At 44.3% G+C, this 20,486-nt stretch overlaps 2 protein-coding genes across 3 annotated transcripts in view; both read right to left on the bottom strand.

Annotated features, from left to right (window-relative positions):
- The window catches only part of CCDC6 (coiled-coil domain containing 6), a 50,316-nt gene extending 39,679 nt beyond the window's left edge, over positions 1–10,637 (bottom strand). For both annotated transcript variants that reach the window (XR_012043774.1, XM_072870012.1), the window contains exon 1: positions 10,313–10,637. Coding sequence is in view for 1 of the 2 variants with exons in the window: in XM_072870012.1 (XP_072726113.1) it covers positions 10,313–10,621 (309 nt within the window). In the remaining variant the exon portion in view is untranslated. The remainder of the gene's footprint in view (positions 1–10,312) is intronic.
- Positions 10,638–18,481: 7,844 nt separating this feature from the next.
- ANK3 (ankyrin 3) overlaps positions 18,482–20,486 on the bottom strand; it is a 213,764-nt gene continuing 211,759 nt past the window's right edge. The window contains exon 47 of the mRNA XM_072869693.1: positions 18,482–19,866. The gene's annotated coding sequence lies outside the window, so the exon portion shown is untranslated. The remainder of the gene's footprint in view (positions 19,867–20,486) is intronic.

Below are 20,486 nucleotides of genomic sequence, written 5' to 3'. Positions count from 1 at the left end.
TGATTATAATTATACCCTGCTCCAGACCAACACATTCATGAAGCAAACACCACACCATCCATCCCACTGTTAAGACACATTAGCTCTAACTTCATCACAGCAAACAAGTGCTTCTACTTATCCTTCCTAGGAGTCAGTGAGTGGAGTAATATTTTGTTTTTTCCTTCTCTACAGTTTGGAGATCTTACAGTACATACTACAGTATTCTGAAGAGAAATCTCTTCAGGCTTTCAAGACAAGAAACAATTTTATCAATTTAGTGTATGAAAATATGACAAGGAATATGAAAAAACACCTCCTTTGCACCATACCCTCTGTCTCTGATCTCTATAAACAGAGGTCTGCAGGATGTGGGGGGAATGCAATTATCCTTGAATATTCGCCCCATACAGAACTGGAGAAGTAGGTCCAACACAGAGAAACTTTTAGGAAATACCTACCCACCTTTCCACCTACGGAGCAAGAACTTCCAGTTACATGTCTCAATTTTCAGAGAAAAACAGAGGTTTTTGCAGATCTACATCTTGGGTTAAATTTACTCTCGGAAAAGGACTCTGGAGGCGTCCCTCTTCTTGACCCAACCAGGATTCCAGGGTCTGCGAGGACAGGGCTTTTGCCTAGTGAATCAATTCCTGGCAACACTAGCCAGGACAAAATTTCTACTCTTCATTTTTAAAAGATGTGAAAAAAAACACATACCGTTTAAAGTTCTTGGAAAAAGAGTGATTAAAAACCCCTACATTTTGCAAAATTCATAGTAACTGCTTTTGCTGTTTACTTGAAAGTAAAGGGAAACAAAGTGGAAATCCCACCACTACAAAAAAAAACCCGAAAAAGCTTCCAACATCCTCTGTTGAAAGTAGAAATTAAACTGTAAGGCACAGAAAGAAGCATAACCTCATACTACAGCCCATTAAACATTGTTGGGTTTTATCATGCCTGACTTGTTAAGAAACATTTATACTTTTATTCAGGACCAAAGTGTATCATTGTGGAATTATTTATATATGTGGTAGCAGTTTTAAATATGATTAGCATCAACAACAATAAAGGAACTAAAAAGATCTTAGCTTTACAGTCATAAGCAGAAACATCACATTTTTAAGCAGTTTAAAGAATTAAAACACCTGAAGAAACTTTACAGATAGCTGAAACACTAAGCTGTTTCTATCTACAACACAGCTGAAGAGATACCCATCTACCTCACTAAGTCTACCCCAAACTGAAAAACAGACTGCATATAATATTAATGCACAGAAGATGAAATTTCAAACAGTCAAATTCAGAGTTGAGAGGGGAAGAAAAGGCCTTATCCTAAGACTTTCTCCATCAATTAGAGTATCAGTCGATGAGCTGAGCGAATACCCTCTTTTCCAGGAACTAAACCTCTGCAATGGAAGACATGAAGGGACAGAGGATTCTCAGGAGCTGAAAGGACTGTCCCTATAGGCAACAATTAGCCTACAATGTCTGTATTTTAACTGAAAAGTTGAAAAAATTACAAACTCAAGTGTCAGGATTAAAAATTGCTTCAATGTTTCTGTAAACATTTTGCTTTAGCTTTCATCAAGGAGTCTTTGCACCCCACAGAGAGAGATGTGAAACCTGCACATCTGTAATTTGTGCTTTGGAGTTTCCTACTTAGACACTTGCCTTTTTTACTGTGGAATAGTTCACCTCAAATGTCTTGCCTTCATTCCTACTTCATTCTCTCATCTCATACATTGAAATGGGACAATAACTGTCCACCTAATTAAAACTAAGACACCTCTTAGCCAGACAGAAGGACTTGACTGAAGGAGTGTTACTTGAGATGTTCCCTTCTGGATGCCCCCAGGCTACTGTGCTGGAAGCAAGGCATCACAGGAATGTTTTCTGTTACGGATCCGTGGGAACTTGCTTTATATTGTATTTTTTGCCTCTCTTCTAGAATATGTCTTTGTCTCTTTTCCATTCATTCTGTTTAGATCCCAAATCCTGTGCATAATTCAATTTGTACATTTTGTCCCTATTATTCTCCTCCTTCAGCTTTTTTTTTTTCAAGACAAAGACAGAAAGGATTCACCTCTTGCTCTGCTGCTAAATACAGCAACTTCCTCCTACCCCCCAGCCCAAAAAAGAGCAGCAAAGCAACTGTTTTCCTCACTGCTTTTACCAGGCTATGCTGAAATACATCAGATGTCTGCTGCTGACAATTTTCACTCCTTTGGAGAAGCACTGCCTTATTTCTTCATTCCAATCACATTTCAAGATCTGTTTGTGAGAAACCGGCACTCCATCCTCCTGCCGCACCCAACAGACCCAATTGCCTGACCAGCCTCGTCTGCAGCTGTCATGGAGTCACCGTTCCAAGTGCTTTCTGCTCTTCCAGTCCCCACCTGAAATCCCACCCAAGCACACCTTATGAGGTGCAGTGTGAAAACAAACACTTTTGTTGAAGTCTCTAGCAGATGTGTAAGCTTGCTCACCACAGCTGTGTGCACACAGCAGTATTATTCCCTCATTTACAACAAGGAGCTTAGCACTGACAGTCTGTAGATGAAGACACACCCCATGTATACCAACATTTAAAACTAAGGACTTTGAAAACAACTTCAATATTAAGTGAAGTCAGTATCAGCAGGAGGAGGAAACAAGCAATGAGGCCAAGTAAATGGAATTAACAAGTGCAAGAAAACCACAGACCATGCACCTACTCTGGAAAAAAAAATTAATTTAAAAAAAAAATCACTTTCCTTCATCCTTTGAAATCAACAATAAAACTCAAACTCCATTAGAGTCAAAACCACAAGTAAAATGAAGTACAGAACTTCAAGGATTTAAAAATTATTCCAAAGTCTCGTCTGTACTAGCTTTCCAATACTGGGATTAGCAACAGCACTAGAACGTCTAAAAATATTTAACTTTTTACTCTACCATCTAAATCAGCAGTTGTGAACAATGCTAAGCTCTCAGTATTGGGAATACTCATTTGAGCAAGTGCCCTGTACTGTACTAATGAAAAAAAAAATCATTTAAAAATTCTAGCAGATATACAGCAGTAGCACGCATTAATATTTTTTTATGCAGTCAAAGCAAACCTGATAGGTGTACAATGCAAAAAAATTAAAACAACTCTCTCCTTCAAAATGTTTTAAAGTCACTGGAGATACACTAAGAAAGAATGGCCATTAGTCTCAGTAAATGTTCAAACCCAACATTAAACAGCATTCTTAAAAGCTGACTATAAACCAGTTCTGAAACACAATTCAAGATACAACCCCGATGAGAAAGTTCACTTAAGAGAAAAGCAAAATTACTTTCTGTGCAGAATAGCAAGCCCACAGAAACACCAAGAACTTTGCATTATTAAAAATTCCCAAATGTACTCTAAAACCCCAGTTCTTATTTCACTTCCATCCCCAAACTAATTCAGAGCAACAGACCAGTACTCCTACTGACTGAAGACATTCCACCATTATTAAACACCAGAACATCAATAAAGTAACGGATAAAAAAAGTAGAGCTGTTGTGTAATATTTAAAGGCAAGCAAGACATAGATAGTTATCAGAGTTTGGTATCAACCCAATTGTAACACTGGAAACAAATTAATTTATTGCATAAAGGACAGAAACATTAAAAGGGTCATTCAGCATGGTTTTATAGGAACAAGTTGGGGCAGATAAGCATAGATTCATCTTTCAGCTAAGGACTATTTGTAATAAAAGGTAACTGCAAAGGCATAGGGCATGTATGCAGGGGTTAGTACCTTTTTGTAAAGAAAAACAGAGGGGATACAGAAGAGAGCCTCAAAAAAATCCCAGAAAAAGAGAAAATACCCTTCCTGAGACTATGGCTCCACAATTATTAGCACCAAATCAAGTGCTACTGGACAAACCAGCAGTACAAATCAGAGCTGGAAGAGGCACGGGCATGCTACTGCATTTTGGCCAAATTAGCCAGAGCACACAACAGTAAGCTCACGGAAGATTACCGATGATACTGGATGAAAAAAAAAAAAAAAGAAAGAAAGAAAAATAAAGTCAGTTCCAAATTAAGCTATCAGAAACATTTGTGCAGATTTCAAGGAGGAAAGTGTGCTTAGACTAGATCAGTGCATCATCTACCCACAGCATTTTTGATCCAGCACATTAGGTTTCCAGCATCTCGGAGCCTGAGAGCTTAGTTCAGTTTGTCAAAGTAAACTAGAAGATGCCTGTCACAGCCCGTATCTTCACAAGGAGAAAGCAGAGGATCCAGAAGATATTAACCTAGCTAAAAGGCACAACAGGAACCAACGCCTCAGCCTTGAGGAAGCTGACAGGGAAAACGAGAGGCAGGACACCAGAGCCTTTCCAAGCACAACGGTTCTTCACCTCTGTGAGTCTTCGAATTAAAACTAGATACCCTTCCCAAAGACACATTTCAAGGTAAGTTATGAGATTCAATGCAGGAACAACTCAGAAAAACATGAAGATGTGACCCAAATCAAAGCAGATGACTCTGTAACCCTATGAAGCCTCAAACTCCCTGAAAGTACAAGCACCTGTGTTCAAGCGTTCTCATTTATTAACTATATGAATCAAGTTCTACACAGGACAGAAACATTAACAGTTTTCCTCTGGGTTTTTTTTGTTTGTTTTTTAACCAGCATTGAAGAAGGCCTACAACACAGACAAATGGTAATGTGCTGTTACCACTGCATTGACAATGTTTTTCTCTGGGAACTCAATATGCTCGTGGCTGTGCATAACTACCAAATGGAAGCAGACGACAATATACTTTCCTACGATTAGTTCGCCAGCTGCGCAGCAAGTAGCATTGCTTTAATCACGTTAACCTAAGGGCCAAAACAGTAAACACTAAAGTGCATTACTAAGCTTCCTTTTTCCTTTACAGACATTTTGTAGAAGCTCAATAGAAACTTCTTGAGAATCTGAGGCAAATGTAAAATTCAAATACAAGATACTCATTTCCTATGTGCCTGCTCTTCCTGAAAAATTTTGGATGGAGTTTCATCGTGCATGAATTTGCCAATGTTAGCAACAATGTTGTCGTTACTCAAAAAAACAGGTAAGCAAAGCATTTCTAAAATAACTTATTTTTGAATTAGACTTTCTGTTTAGTCTGGCTACAAACTAGTTACAAACGACACAGCTGGATACAAAAGCCCCAAGCAGGTTTCTTACACCTACAGAAGGCATCACAAAACAGCAAGTCAGCCTCTTTCACACAAGCAAGACCTACTTTAAAATAAACAGTAAATAAGAGAGTTACATATATCTCTCTTAAAATATTAATCCCTTTGCTTTCTTGGTTTGCTTTTTACCTCTAGCTGCTGCTAATTGATTTATTTCATTCATCCCCCTGCCCTTAAGTGAACACCTTTTAAAGGCTCATATTTTGATTCAGTTAGCCCATCCTGCCCTTTCTTCTACTATTAATAGACATATTGTGTACTGAAACAGGTGTTCTGCTTTGGAATTTTGGTGCAAACTCCAGGAAAGAAAAAAGCTGTTAAAAAGCATTTTTGCAGGCGATTTTCGACAATATAGCACACCCATTCACTTCTCCAATCGATCTACCCAGGCTGACATTTTCCATGAAGACCCAGGACAGCAGATCACATGCATACACACACACACAAATCCCACTGCACACTTCCTTGAGAACGAAGTGCTAAAATCATATTTATTTCCAGCATCTAAATCTGATTTTTTATTGAGAAAACTGTAACTAGCCTAGGATACCACAAAGGATTTTTCTGATCCGCAAGTCCCAGAAAGCCTGTTTGTTTTCAGGAGATGGCTATTATTGAAGGCAACACATTTCTTCAGGATTTGTGAGTAGGGGTGAGGAAATACGAGCCGAGTAAGGCTTTTTCTTCCATTGTTTCTCCCAACTGGTGGGAGGTTGTTCACATTGCTCTGCAGAAATGCAGAGCAGACTGAGAAGCCAGCAGATGCAACTGCCCTCTGCTAGTGCTCAGGGAATAAAAAAGGTCAAGCTGAGTGCCAAGGTGCAGAGGCGCAGGTTTAGCTACAGAGACAAGGGTAGCAGAGGTCTCGCAGTAAAATACTGCCACTCACAACCCACAGCAGCATACAGCAGTCCCATGTCCCAGCGTCCCTTGCCAGCAAGCACTGCAGCAGTTGCTACCAGACAGTGATAACTCACGGCAAGCCTACAAAAACCAGCATCCAAGTGTTACTGGTGCCATTAGCATTTTGGATCAGACTGTCTAATCTGAATTGATGATCCCGTTGGGGATCCACATAGCACCGCGAAGCGGGATTTCTAGGATAATTCCCTTCCCTACAAAGCAAACTGCGGGGAAAAACTGAGAAGCTGTTCTTGTAAAATCTATGTTACAAAGCATTAAAACTGCTACATCAAGCATTCTGGAGCACGAACATTTTTAAGTTAAGGCTTCTCAAATACACTATCTTCATCTCAGTTAAAAAAATAAATAACAGAATAAGGCTTATTATACTTTAATTTTCTAACACTACAGAAGATGCCTGACTATAGCAGGCCTATTTACACAAGTTAAATTACTGAATCTACCATCCAAGAACAAGCATGTATGTACCTGTAGCAATCAGGGACTAAAACTCTTTTTGTTATTAAAAGCACTCTGTTTGTATGAGGCCTGTCAGTCCAAAACAATAAGAAAGAAAACCAAAATACTTCACTATCAGTTAAAGGTTACAAGGCTTTCACTGAAACAGGATGACTTTGTTACATCAAACACTGAAAAGCAGAAAAATGAAGTTAGAAATCCAAGTTCTACCAACTTCAAAAGAAATCTCCTGACCGAGACATACCTACACTTGGCTGAAGTACTTCAGCTTTTGTCACAAGCAACAATTCAATCTTCTGAAAAGCAGTCACCCCACCACCACCACCCAGTTTTGAAGGCACTCCTATTTAACAAGAGAAGTTGTGCTGTTCCAGAGTTAGTCCATTAAATATGACATCTCTTTGGTAGACCTTTTTCATCAAAAAATTAAGGAAGTTCACACAGGAAACCCACTTCTGGTAATGCAGCACTATAACCAAAACTCACTACTACACATCTCAAATACACAGCATTTCAGATCTTCAGGTGTGTGATTTTTCCCAACCTGGGCACCATCCATTCCATTTCCTAAAAAAGACCTTGCAGAAACATACCATGAGATCATACAATTAAAGATTGCTAAATACATATAAATGAACAATCTGCAAACGGGTCAAGTGATCTTAGTTATTTCTTCTTAATACTTGATATGAAACTTCACATCTTGTAATGTAATGCTCTTGCACTGCTAGATAACACTACAAATTTACCTAGCTTTCTCCCCACTTTGCTCCCTCCCTCACAGCTTGTTACCAATAATAGCAGGTGAGATAAAGTTATCACATATATTTACTTAATTTCACAGTCTTGCACACGAGCAACAGCATAATTTCATTTGCATTTCAAGCTACTGGAAGGAGTAGAGTTCGCACATCTTTTTGGATGTACACTTAGTCCAAGCTAGTTTTATCAATTTCAGTATTAAAGCAGCATCTGTTTTTACATGTTTTAGATGAGAGTTCATATGAAGTTAGTGAGCATACAAGCCTGCCAAGTCAACACCTCTTCTCAGTTAGTTTTCCAAGTGCAACTACTTAACGCATGTCTCCTGCACTTAATTAACACTTATTTTCAACCCAATGACACAAGAGTTAACTACAAAATAGAACTAATAGGCTCCTATCCGGCAAGCTATTTAAATAATTCCCAAACTGTACACATCCACACTGACACCAATAATACTACGCACAAGCACAGAAACAAAGCAGAAGATGTCATATTAACACTTACACCCGCATGGACACAAGAGGAAGGAGGAAGACAACCGCTTTCTACCTGGTAAACCTTAAGGGGAAAATATTCAAAACCATTAAAGACAATGGCAGGAGTTAAAGAAAGTGAAAAGTCTCTGCAGCGCTCGCACAACAGAGCTCCAACGATGGGACAGCGCAAGGCTTGCAGATGAAGAGCCATGTGGTTTGAGGAGCCACCTTCACCTACAGCACACAGGTTTAGTAATTTCACCTGCTATTTCGGCTATTTCATTTGCGCTTCACAGCTCATCCTCAACACTTGATAAAAATCAAAGCTGATTCGTGACATTACAATGTCTACAACAGGAAACTGGTATGCAGAGCCTGTCTGCCAGCACAGCAACACAGCGAGGAGCTTGAGCTGGCTGGTGGAGGAGTAAGTTGACGCAGGTTTAGAATCACAATGGAGGAAATCAGAAAACTTTCTATTTAACTACATTTACATGCACATGGCACACATTTCAATGTTGCAACAAAGTTAATCTCCAGTCACTTGTATACTAGATCAACACGACAAAGTATTTTGACTGCAAATGGGTTTACATTACGGACTATGTAAACCACAGCACAAAGTCTTGGTGGCCTGAAAAAAAGTTATGTTTTGCATTCATTATTTCGCTGCTTGCTGAATTAGAAGTGGTTTACTCTGCTGTGCAGACAGTTCAGCATACCAAAGACAGAGTATCTGCTAAAGATGCCGGTTTTCTAGACAGCCTACAGGTCACTATAAAAGTCTAACTTCTTTTCTCTCTTTATCCAAGATGTCAAAAACATACAGACCCAGTTTTAGATTTAAGAAAAATACTTCCTTTTTGTAAATTAAAATCTGATGAAAATATAAGGTAATCAGTCCCTAGAGACAGCACCAGAAGAACTTTAATTCAAACATTTTTTTAAAGTTGTTTACAAACAATACATCTACCAGGGGTTCAGAAAGATGCTGTGCCTTTCTAACAGGCAAAGAGAAAATGTCTGACTGACAAGATGTCTTGGCCCCTTTCAACATTAGAAGGCACTCCGCTGCTACCTAATTAAGACACATTCTCTTATCGTAAAGTATTAACAAAGCACACATTTCCCTGAGTAGCACTATATTTGTCATCCTTGAATAAATTACTTCTGTATTGTATTTCATGCACTCTTCCGGCCCACATCCTGCTAGACACTGAATTCTTACTACTGGAACAGATGAGAGGTTTGCCTAGATGAGCTCCATTTCTTTGCTAAATATATCGACAATGAAAAAACTGATTATCAACAAAATAGACATTATGCTTGTAATAAAGCAACCCCTGTGAAAAATCAGATGAGAACAAGCACATGCAGGTGGGGTCGGTCTCTCTCAAGGCATCTCTGTCTGCACTGACAAGGATGTACAGGACAGTATACACAAGTATCAGGGTTACCTTTAATGGGTCTTCTGTGTGTTACCTACTTGCTTTGCATGCAGGCCATGATCATTACAATACCTGAACGATCACTCTAACCACTGAATTAGCAAAAAAACCCTAATCTAAACTCCTAAACTCCCAACTCACAGAGAAGAAAACAATGTCATATTTATTGTATTTTCGTATGTACTTTACTGAGGATTGATGCCATCATATAAAATGATGATAAATTCCAAGTTATTCCTCTCAGTGCTCATAAACTAGTAGCTGAGCTCTTCCCAGGACAGAGTGGTGTGTTACTCGCATTGTTTTTAAGAGGTTTATTTTAAATGAGTTTTTAAACAACCTCTTGAAATACCACAGCTAACAAAACAATACAAATAAATCAAACACTTCTTCGTGACTAAGACGCTATCCTGCAACTCGCTGTTTCTGCACGGTGCCTGAAGAGGTGACGGCTGAAGAGATAATCCGTAATCTCCGCAGATTACTTATACTCGAAAAAAATCTCTACTTTGAGAAACTTCAGGGAACATCCAGCATCGCCCTTCCCCTGCACGGCCCTTACTGCTCCTTCGCTCAAAACCCTGCCGAACCGCCCCTGCCCGAGCCCTCGCCGCTCGGACAGCCGAGGGCAGGGGCAGGGGCGGCGGGGCCGCCTCCCCGCGGAGCGCCGGGCCGGCCACGCGGGTCTGGAGCGGCGGGGGAACCACCTCGGTTCCTCGTCGGTTTCCCTCCCGGTCCCGCAAGGACCCTGGTCCCCGCTGAGGGCCCAGGGACGGCGCGAAGGGCGCGGGGTGACCCCACCTGCCCCCCCCCCCCGCCCCCGGACGGGCCGCAGTGACAGCCGGGCCCGCCTGAGGTAAACTCGCCTCACCCGCCGCCCCCGGGGGGAGCGGGGGGGGGGGGGGGGGGGCGCCCGGCGGCGGCGGGGCAGGAAGGCCGCGGCAGGGCTGAGGGGAGGGCGGCGGCGGCCGGGCCCGCCCTGCGCGGACACCCCCGCGGCGGGGCACCCCCCCCAACACCCGCCCGCCGCCGGGCCCGGCGCGGCGCCGCCCGCACTCACGATGGTGACGCTGGCCTTGCGCAGGTCGCGGTTCTCCTCCTGCAGCGCCTTGCACTTGAGCTTGTAGGTCTCCAGCTCGATCTTCAGCACCTTGTTCTCCTGCTGCAGCGAGGCCAGGCGGTTCGTCAGCTCCTCCAGCCGGAACGGCGAGATCACGATCCCGCCCGCCTTGCCCCCCGAGCCGCCGCCCGCCACCCCCGAGCCGGGCCCCGTCGCCGGGCCGCCCGCCGTCAGCGGCCCCGCCGGGCCGCCGCCCCCGCCGCTGCCGCCGGCGCCGTCCGTGTCGCTCTCGCTGGCGCTGTCCGCCATCGCCGCCGCCGCCGCTCCCGCCCGCCGCCGCGCCGCCAGGCGAGCAGGGGGCGGTGCCCGCCGCGCGCCGGCGCCGCGGCCTCCCCGCGCGGCAAGAGAGGCCGCCCGCACGCGCCGCCCGCCCACAGCGCCGCCTGCCGGCCCGCGCCGGCGCCGCCGCCAGCAGGGGACCGCGCCGGGTTTCATGTCAGCGGCGTGGAAAATAGCACTTTATTCTGCTGTAGCGCCGGTTCAAACGTTCCGCATGGCACGGCTTTTGCGTGGAAGACTTTGTTTAAGTATGAAATTACCCATGGCAAACAGCTCGCACGCAAGCCCTGGATTTTTTACCTCAGTATATGGGAAAACCCGCTCGTTGCTCAAACCTGTGACCCGTGTCGGAAGACCCAGGGCTCACTCAGCAGCGCCGGGCTCCAGATCGCAGCGCAGGGATGGAGCCCCAGAGGTTCATTTTCACGCAATTCAAACAACTGAAAACCTTCCTTCTTTTTAGAGCATATATCTAGAAAATAATGTACGGACGCAGGCAGCGCTGCCCGGTGAGTGCGCGGGGCAGGAGAGGCCTCAGGGCCGCCCCGTGCCTGGAGTTGCCTCCCGGCTCCAGAGACCCCTTCGCCTGCCCGCGCCCGGGCAGCGGCTGATAGCCCCTCGGTTTCGGGCCCCGCGGGCAGACGGGGCTCGGGTCACCCCGCCTCGCCGAGGCGAGGTGAGCATGGCGGCGGCCCCAGCCCCGGCCCGCTCCCCTTCATGGCACAGATACAAAGTGACATGTTAATTCAGGCCCCCATACTGCCGTAAAAGCGCTTTAAATTAAGATATATTACTGCCCATCTCTCATTTCAGATAATGTATTTTCTGATTACTATATGCATTAGTTTCTTTTTTTTGTTATTTCTTTGTGGAGCAGCTGAATAAAGGCATGAGTTGTAGTGAGATATAACGGAGTGTACGTGCTGTTCATTATATGGCATAATATGGTCCGTATTGCTCCTGGATAAATTAGTCACCAAGACTGTATAATTGGTTTCTCAATTATTTATGAAGGGGTCTTTTAACAACAGTAATTTTTCCATTAATGGCAAGTAAGGATTTCATTATCTCTAACTGCACTACCTTTTTGTTCCGTGCCACAGTAAATTTCAAATTTTCCTCTTTTTAATGGCTATAATATATGAAGGAATTCCAACTCTGTAAAGTAATTATTCTTTCTGCCTGCCTGGGAATATAAATGCAGGTCATTTTATTTTTGGTCTCTTAATCACAAGAAAAGCAGTAAAAGGGACATTCGTAGTTTTCAGACATGGGTACGATTTTCTGCGATGCCTGTCCGTGTGTCTGACCCGGCACATTACACTGCTGTGCAAACAGAGCTCAAAGCGGCAGGGGGGGAATGGAGGTCCCCATCCAGTGCTGACACAGCCCCGCAGCTCTGCCTCAGCCCCACCAGGGTGAACCGGCTCAGGGCTTTTAAGACTATAAAAGGTCCTGCACCACCCACCCAACCCTGCGGAAACCAAGGCGTACTCCTGCATCCCATTACCTCTGTACTGGGCGTGGTGATGCCATTAAAATGTAATAAAGGCCATCAGCACCAGCCACCCTCTGCACCACCCTGGGCAGCTGCAGCCCCCCAACTGGATTTCCCAGCCCTAGGCTTCATTAGGGCAGGATTTCTCCCAAACCGTAACAGCATCGGCATCAAGATACGCTGCGATAGATGCACAGGTCTCCACAGACCAGATAGAGGATGTCCATGAGGTCTTGTGAGAGAGCTTTTCAGTGCTATCCTAAAATGGCCCCGCAGCAAACCCGGGTCTGCAGGGCCGGACAAGCCCCACCGCCCGGGGCAACTGCCGGCTCCTCTGCCCCACAGCAGCTCCCAGGCTGAGAGCCGCTCCGCCAATGCAGGCTTTGCGATAAAAAGCCCAAGGGATTAAAATAGGATTCGACAAATAACGAGCACTGTTTTGGACAGGTCGTTACGATTCAATAGAATTGCTTTTAAATAGGTCTGCTGGTATTTGGGAAGCTGGCTGAACACAGCCGGGTCGTGAGGAAGTGTTATTTCATGTACACACTCTGCAGCGCTGGCGACAGCAGGCAAGCCGGTTTGCTCTGTCACCTCTGTCTGCACACACACATGCTCCTCAAAGCAAACTCATTTCTCAACAAACAGGTTTGTAACTTAATGTTCTTTCTTCATCCAGCTGCCCAGCTTTGATCAGTCAGTTATTTCCGTTGCCTTCAGTGGGACTGCTCATGTTTGAGTGTCTTGAATCAAGGCCTAAATATTTTGAAAACATGCATCAGCAAAACACACATCTGCTCCTGGCTAATCTTACCCAGCAAGCCCCATGGCATGCTTAACCTTAAGCCACTCTTCAGAGCTATCAATGTTAATCTTAAGTGCTTTGCCGATTTGGAGCACTATAATTTTCCAGAGGACGTGGCCGGTGCTCCTTTGGACACCAAAACAAGCCTGAAAACGGGCTGGGAGGTGCAGGCGACTTCTTCAATCCAGCAACCGGGACGGGTCGGCTGATCCAGGGGCTGCGTCCCCACGATCGCACCACGCAGCTGCTGGTGCTGCTTTCAGCAGAACACTTCTAGAGCAAGCTGAAGGCGCTGCAGACAGCGGGTACGGAGAGGAGGGATCTTGAGGTGAGAGAGGAGCCTTCCCTCGGCCGCCTCGTCATCCCTCTCTTCTGGGGTTGCATCAGAGGTCTCACTCCCAGCCAGCATGCCGGCTTTCATAACAATAAATTATAACTTGGCACTTTTGTAGCACTCTCCAGTTCAAAGCCATGCTGAAACATTATCTAATTAATTTGCACAATAGCCCTGGAAGGCAAGAAAGGGAGGTAGCGAGCTGAGGTACTTGCCCAGTGACAAACACTGAGTCAGTGGGAGAGTGGAAGGAAAACTCAAGGGCCCTTGATGTTTAGATCTGAGACAGCATCCTTCTTGTCATAACAGCATTTCAGTAATCTAAAAAATAGCACCTGTATATTTAATTACAACAAACTACTCCAAATTAATAGATTAAACAGGGGGAGAAAAATTTGTCCTAATTAGCACCCCAAAAAAAACAACCAACACATGCTTTGCACATCTGTAAGATGTTAACCAAACCAATTAAAAAGTACAAATACGTGATATAAGCACAATTAGCAAAACCCCCTTTTAAAAGCTTATGGAGGCCGCCCCGCACTGCGGCTTCGCCTGGCTGCAAGGCTGCTCGGGGCGCAGTCCCCCACCGCAGGCGGGGGTTACTAAGCCACTGCAACCAGCCTGTCACCACCACAGCACCTGCAGGACAAGGTCCCCATCCTCCTTGCCCGAGTATTTTTTTATTGTACAAAAAATAAATGTAAAACTATAAGGGAGCAAGGGGAGGTGTTAGTCCAAGAAAGAATCTCAAAGTGTCACTGGTACTGTAATAATAGCAGAGCAGATACTCACGTCAACAAGAAGCAATAAAAAGGCAAGGATTTATTCGCAGAAACTATCATTACAGGAGGTAACTGGCAATTAGAAACAGTATTTTATAAACTCACGTCAACAGTAGAAATATTGGTATAAAATACATTGCTAGGTGTGAGGAGTTAGAAGAGGTATGTTCAGAGATTTAATGTAATCATTAATATAATTCCAGAGGTCCATTCATCAGCTGGAAGACCGTCTGTAACAATACAATTTTATTAAAATATTCAGTAGTTATAGACTGAAGAGAAAAAGACCGACTGAAGCTAATTAACCCCAGGAAAAATTCTGTACAGTACTCAGAGTACCCGACTGAAATAGAGGAGGAAAAAAATAAAAACAAAGTGACATTAAAATGCAATTAATCAAAAATATTGCTAGGAAAATAAACTGAAGCAATGTTAAAAAAAATTGTGACCTGTATACAAGGGAATATTCAAAGGGGAAAATGGAGTGCGTATGTGGAGGTTTTACTGTCGTGGAAGGGTCATTGAAGGGGAGAAACCTCGATTTGAAAGATATTTGTACGAGCAGAAAAAAACCCCAAATTGCTAATATTGTGGATTAAGGTGTCTATTGATGCAGGATAAAACATGTTTTCTAACAAGCAATTCAGACAAAAATAATGCCACGCTGCTTTGCTTTTTTGATCAACAATTATTTAATCAGACACTTGTACTAGAAGTCTCTCTGGAGGACAGAGGATCTGACTATGAAAATGTGCCATGCAGTAGCCACCCAGCAGCTAACACATCTTCAGCTCTGGGGCTTTGCTTTTGTATCCTTGTTCTCCCAGGGAATTTTTTTCAGAGTTCGTACTAAGTTGGTTCTGTTGGTCTGACTGTGCCGTAACGATACCCAGCCTCTGGAAGCTTTCCAAGGAAGTTGGTGAACAGGGGATTGCTGTGCGTTGCTGTTTTATAGCCCAAATGGCTCTCAATAATTGAACATTAGCGTGATGGGAAAGTACCAATAAAACTTTTATTATAAATCTTTGCCTTCCTCCAGGATTTAGGGTCAAATAAATAAAGCCATGCACAATTAGCATACTGTTTTTAGCATCAGCAGTTATGAAAAATGTGGCACGTACATAGATTTTTCTTGAGCAGCTCATTTTTCTGTCCTTCACTAACCTTTTTCTCTCCCAGTAATGGGCTATTTTTTATGTCAAGCACTTGGTAGCAGCCTGGGTCTAATTTCCCCATCTCCCCCCTCCCTACCCAAGAGTCTGCATCTCCATTAGAAAACTGCTGCACTTTTAACCAAGTGAGAATATTTTCTTCCTCACTATCACCATGTTTTCCCTCTCTCTTGCTCTGGGGTTAGAGGGGAGTTGAGCTGGGAGCTCTTCTTCCTCCAGCCCCGGTTTGATGGGATCTGCCCCAAAAACAGAGGTCCTGTTTGCATCCACCCCCTCCTGCTGCCCCTTGGCAATCCCAGCACACAGCCCCAGGGCCAAGGATGCAATGGGTCGGCGGTAGCATTTTCATAAGTCATGCACGTAGCTGGCACAAAAAATGAGCCCCTTGCTGATACCCTGCCCAGGATCCCTGCACCGGCCTCAGCCAGGCAACGCCCAGCCCTCCGGCTTGCACCGCCTTGGTGGTGAGGGTCTGGCAGGGGCAGGAGAGCTGCCCCGATGCCGTCATTGCTGCCCCTGCACAGCCCTCCCACCGTGCAAGGCCTCGCGCAGCGCTGCAGCTCCTGCCGCCGCCGCAGCACCTGCTTTCCTCCAGGCCAAGCTGCTCGCGCCAAGTTTGCTGTCATTGTATAGGTTATGTGATAAAAATTGCCACCGATGGACTTCAATGAGTTTCATGAAATTTTATTGACTTGATTGAGCCCAAAGAAGCCCCAGTTACAAAATCCCTCCATAGGGACATGGAGAGGTTTGTGGGGGCACGTGCCCTGCACGCCGGGCTGCAGCAGCCCCCGGAAGAGCACGTCTCGATTTCCTGCACAGTGTGCGCTGCAGACAAAGCCCGTGTTAACCCCCCAGGAAATTAGCATTAATTAGCAGGTGCTGCAATCCTGCAAGCGACTGCCATTTATCCCACTAATGTCAGTCCTGCACTATGGGAGCTCTTAGAATTTCTGACATTAAAAGTGTTACTGGCCACAAATAAAATGTAATTGATATTCTTTCAGAAATGGAAAAAGTACAGTAGGATAGTCTGCAGCATTATTATTAGGTAGTGCTAAAGCAAATATCAAAGGATGAAAAGAACGCCGTATTTAGCAATCGAGTTTATTTTAATAGATGCAATAAAAGTCCCATGACTTACAATTTTGCCTCTAAGGGGAATGTTCTCACTGGAGAAAATATGAAAAAAAGACAAAAGCGCACATTAGAGGTAGAGCCCCCACTCCAGGGCTGTCTGCACTGTTTGCTAGTACTGGCAAGATTTCTGTTTTCCTTCTCAAATGACCGTTTATGCTTCAACCTTGTTTTTCCCAAATATCCTGAGCTACTGTTGGAATCAATACATTCAGTGCAAAACAAACCAACACCCAGAAAATCCTGTTTGTGCAACATTTAGTGTGAAATTTTAAACTCTGCAAATTTACCTACAGAGTTCCCGTTCCAACCTTCACCGTCTCTGTTGTATCAAAGCTTCACGGGAGGCAGCAAGCAGTGACATGGCCGGTTTGCGTGGCAGGAGCTGGAGGACTGGGACCTGCCGGTGGTGGGGGACCGCCCTGCCCAGGCACGTACAGTGCCGTCCTGGACAGCTCGAGAGGCACGTCTGCCATGGTCGCAGCCTGCTCGGGCGCTGAGCGCTACCCATGGCTGGGTCTTGCTGCAAAAGCTTCCTCGGGAGCCTCGAGGTGAGGCAGCAGCTACTGACGGCTGCTATCACGGTCAAGACCAAGTCCCAGAGCTTGACGGTGCCACCAGCGGCAGAAGACCCGTCGAGATTCCCCTACGCACCTCTGCTACCTGCACAGGCAACCCCACTTTTCTGTCTACACAGAGAGAGCCTCTGCCTGCCAGAACAACCATTCCAGGTACAATCACAGCTTTCTTCCTCATCAGTGTCAGGCACTAACAGGGGACCAGGCAGAGTAGAGACGAGTCAAATGAAACGCTGCCTTTTGGATGCTGTCACAGAGAGGTGAAGTGAGCCTCCTACGGTGCTGCTCCTGCCTTCCACAGCCTTTGCTTCCAACTGTAAAATCGTCATATAATATTAAATATGTACATCCACACACCATTTACTAAAAACATTCTTTTTAATTCAGCTGATCTGGGTACCCGCGAGCGGGAGGGAGGCACCTGGACGGCAAGGTCTCCAGGAGTACGATCACTGCTGTTGGACTGTGACCTGCAATAAGACGTGTTTATTCTCCAGTGGCCTAAGTGGCATTTGCCCTCCAGACTCTGGCGTAGACCTGAACCATCAGCATTGTACCAGCGGTATCCTGACCTAGGTAAAACATGCATTGCAACACAGACTGTCTGCTAAAATTATGAAAACGGCTTCATTTACTGCCACTGCTTCCAAAGCTGGCAGCCCTAATAACTCGGAGACACTGACAAACCAACCTGTTACGCTTTCCTGAGCCAAGTGCTTTTCACCACAGTCAGGAGAGCTTTGCTGGCTGACCCCAGGTGAGGACCGGTTCCTGCGTGGGTCAGCAGATACAAGCAGCAGACTGAGCTGGATCTGTAGCAGCGGTGCTTCCTCAGGTGCCAAGCTGGGGTAAGATACATCATCTTCATGTCGCCTTGAAAGCCAGGTAAAACTGAACCCTGAGTAATAAAACTTATTTACTGCACCCAAGCAGAAGCCTGCAGTCCAGAGCAGTGAGCACGTACGGATGCTGCCTACAAAACTTTGTTTTGGCTACATTTTCTATATATAGTGGTCCATACCTACAATATACAGGAAGTACATGCAATATAGAGGAGATGTACACTTTATTTACATCATCTGCAGTGAGCTGGTTATTGACTGATACATGCTGGGAAGAAAACTGCTTTCAGTAGTGTTTTTCCTGGTTTGTGATGGGGCAAAAGAAATTAAAGGAGGTCCAGAGTTAACGTGTTGGGGAGGAGGCTGCGCATACCCCTGTTGCACAGGTCCTTTCCCCATGCCCGAGGAGGCCTCCTACATCCCAGGGCGGTGGGTTTTCCTTAGCTCTGCTAAGGATGTGCTGACTGCTGTATTTTCCTCCCATTCCCCCCACCTGGGGACAGCCTGCCAAGTGATGGCCTGACACACTGGGAAGAGGAGGAGGTGGATCAGACAAAAGAACCCGAGAGGAAAAGAAGCAAAAAGCCAGGGGTGGTTAATGGCTGGCCTTGCGAAGCCACACGTCTTCGTGGTAGGGTACAAGAACACTGCCAAATACACGTTATCCAAGAGTTTTAACACAATTTATTTTATGCTTAAATAATCAACTAGATCATCCAGTGTTTGTTGTTTTCATACATATGTAATTAGAGCTATTATCAATGAATGCTGTTTCCATATGAATATAATCAACAAATTAAAGTATTTCACCAAAACCCAAATAAAAATGCCCTTTAAAACACAGCAGCCTTAACAACCTAATATTACACTGCTAGGATGATTACAGATGATTGGCTTACTGAAAGATTCTACATCTTATAGCCAGTACACAATACAGTAATAATTTTACAGCGTGCTGCCAGTCTATTAGCTAATAATTTCTCTTCAGTTCATTTAAAAATACCCCAAACTTGTGCTCCTTAGAGCACCAACCCACTTCTAAAGCTGCAAGCATTACCCCCATTATAAAGCGAGAACAGATAGCACCCCCCTCCCCATAATGCAACTACTGTATATGTTATGGGTTTTAGGTCATTTCATTGAAAAATTGGCAACAGCAACAAATATTAGATGAAGGGCTTTGTGTTTACAGATAAAATCTTATTTTTCATGTTGCGGTATAGTGTTTGCAAAACTGGAAAAGATTTAATCAAAATAAGGTGAAACACATGCATCAAAATATTAGTACTCTGAAGAAAAATTTTCACAGAACTACAGAATTCCTCATTTTGGGAATCATTTAAATTTGCAGCAGATTTTAAAGATTTTTTTAAAATCAAGCTAGCGTTTTTGCATATACAAACATTATAATTGCTAATATACAAGAATCTGTGAAGATACACCCAGAATATCCCTGTAGGTGCAGCCATTTGAGACACCTAGCCTGCTCAATGCATTTGCAATATTCTGTTTGTGATCGAAAAGGCAGTGCCTTATCAACATTTATTCTATTTTGTTAGAATTTATACAGTGTTATTTATTTACAGCAAAACTATTGATGTTTAAAAAAGAAACAAATAGTGTTTTATACCCTGACAGTTTGGGTCCAAGAAAAATAAGGCGAGCTGTTGTGGATTTTAGTAATTTTAGTGTCTTTCCATGGTTTAACCATTTCGTCTTCATACATCCCCTCTGGCCACAGGAATTTATTTCTTTTGAGGTGACATCAAACTGCTTGAAAGAAGCTGTTAACAGCATGGCATCTTGTATATACACTGCATTGGTAACTGCGCACCCTCCGATCCCGTGAATGAACGTGAATTTCCATGCTCTGTAAATTGGCTCATGCTAAATTAATTTTTTTGTTGGTTTTTTTTTGTTTGTTTTTGTTTTTGCATAAAAACCATGCGGTTAATGTGTGGAAGCAGCAAACACACGCACACTTTTATAGGTGAATGTTTAATTCCTGTTGATTTTCCTTCCGTGAGTGTCCCTCTAGAATACTGGCAGTAAAAGCACAGAGTCCTATGGAAAGAAAAGATAGCATAAATCACTTCAGAATATTTCGTTAGAATCAATTTCGTGCTTTTCCCTGACTAAACAGAAAGTTCTAATTGGCATTATGGAATTCTGCCATAGGATAAGTCACACTTTCTAGATAGGTAATGACATTAGTCGAGCTCCCAGCATGAAGGGAAAATGCAGCTGCAGATGTCCACATTGCTCGTGAACTGATTTACAAGTACATTTGCAACACGCTGCATTTCATCACATTTCACTTCAAAGTACCAGCTCGTCAGATCCGATGATGACAAGGAATACGTACTCTCTATAGCAGAAGAAATAGCATCATCTCCAGAATGAGCGCGCTGCTGCTTTCACAGCACATTTTTGTTTATTGTTTGCAAGCATCCCCACGGTGGTGGAAAACCTGCACTCCTTGCACATCTACCTCTGCCAGTTGCTCAGAGAACATGACCAGGAGAGCCAGGAATGCGGAGTCCAGCCTTTAGGAGGCTTGGCAAAGGACAAAGCGAGGAAGAGAAGCAGCCCCATCCATCTCCCACCTGGCTTGTGTGAGTGGCACTGAAGAGACGGGGGGGGGGGAGGTCCAGCTCCTGCTTTCTCACCTGTCCAAAAACAGT

The sequence above is a fragment of the Ciconia boyciana genome, chromosome 8, assembly GCF_034638445.1.
Source record: "Ciconia boyciana chromosome 8, ASM3463844v1, whole genome shotgun sequence".
Taxonomy (NCBI): domain Eukaryota; kingdom Metazoa; phylum Chordata; class Aves; order Ciconiiformes; family Ciconiidae; genus Ciconia; species Ciconia boyciana.
Note: the sequence above shows the minus strand (reverse complement) of the source record. Positions and strands in the feature narration are given on the sequence as shown.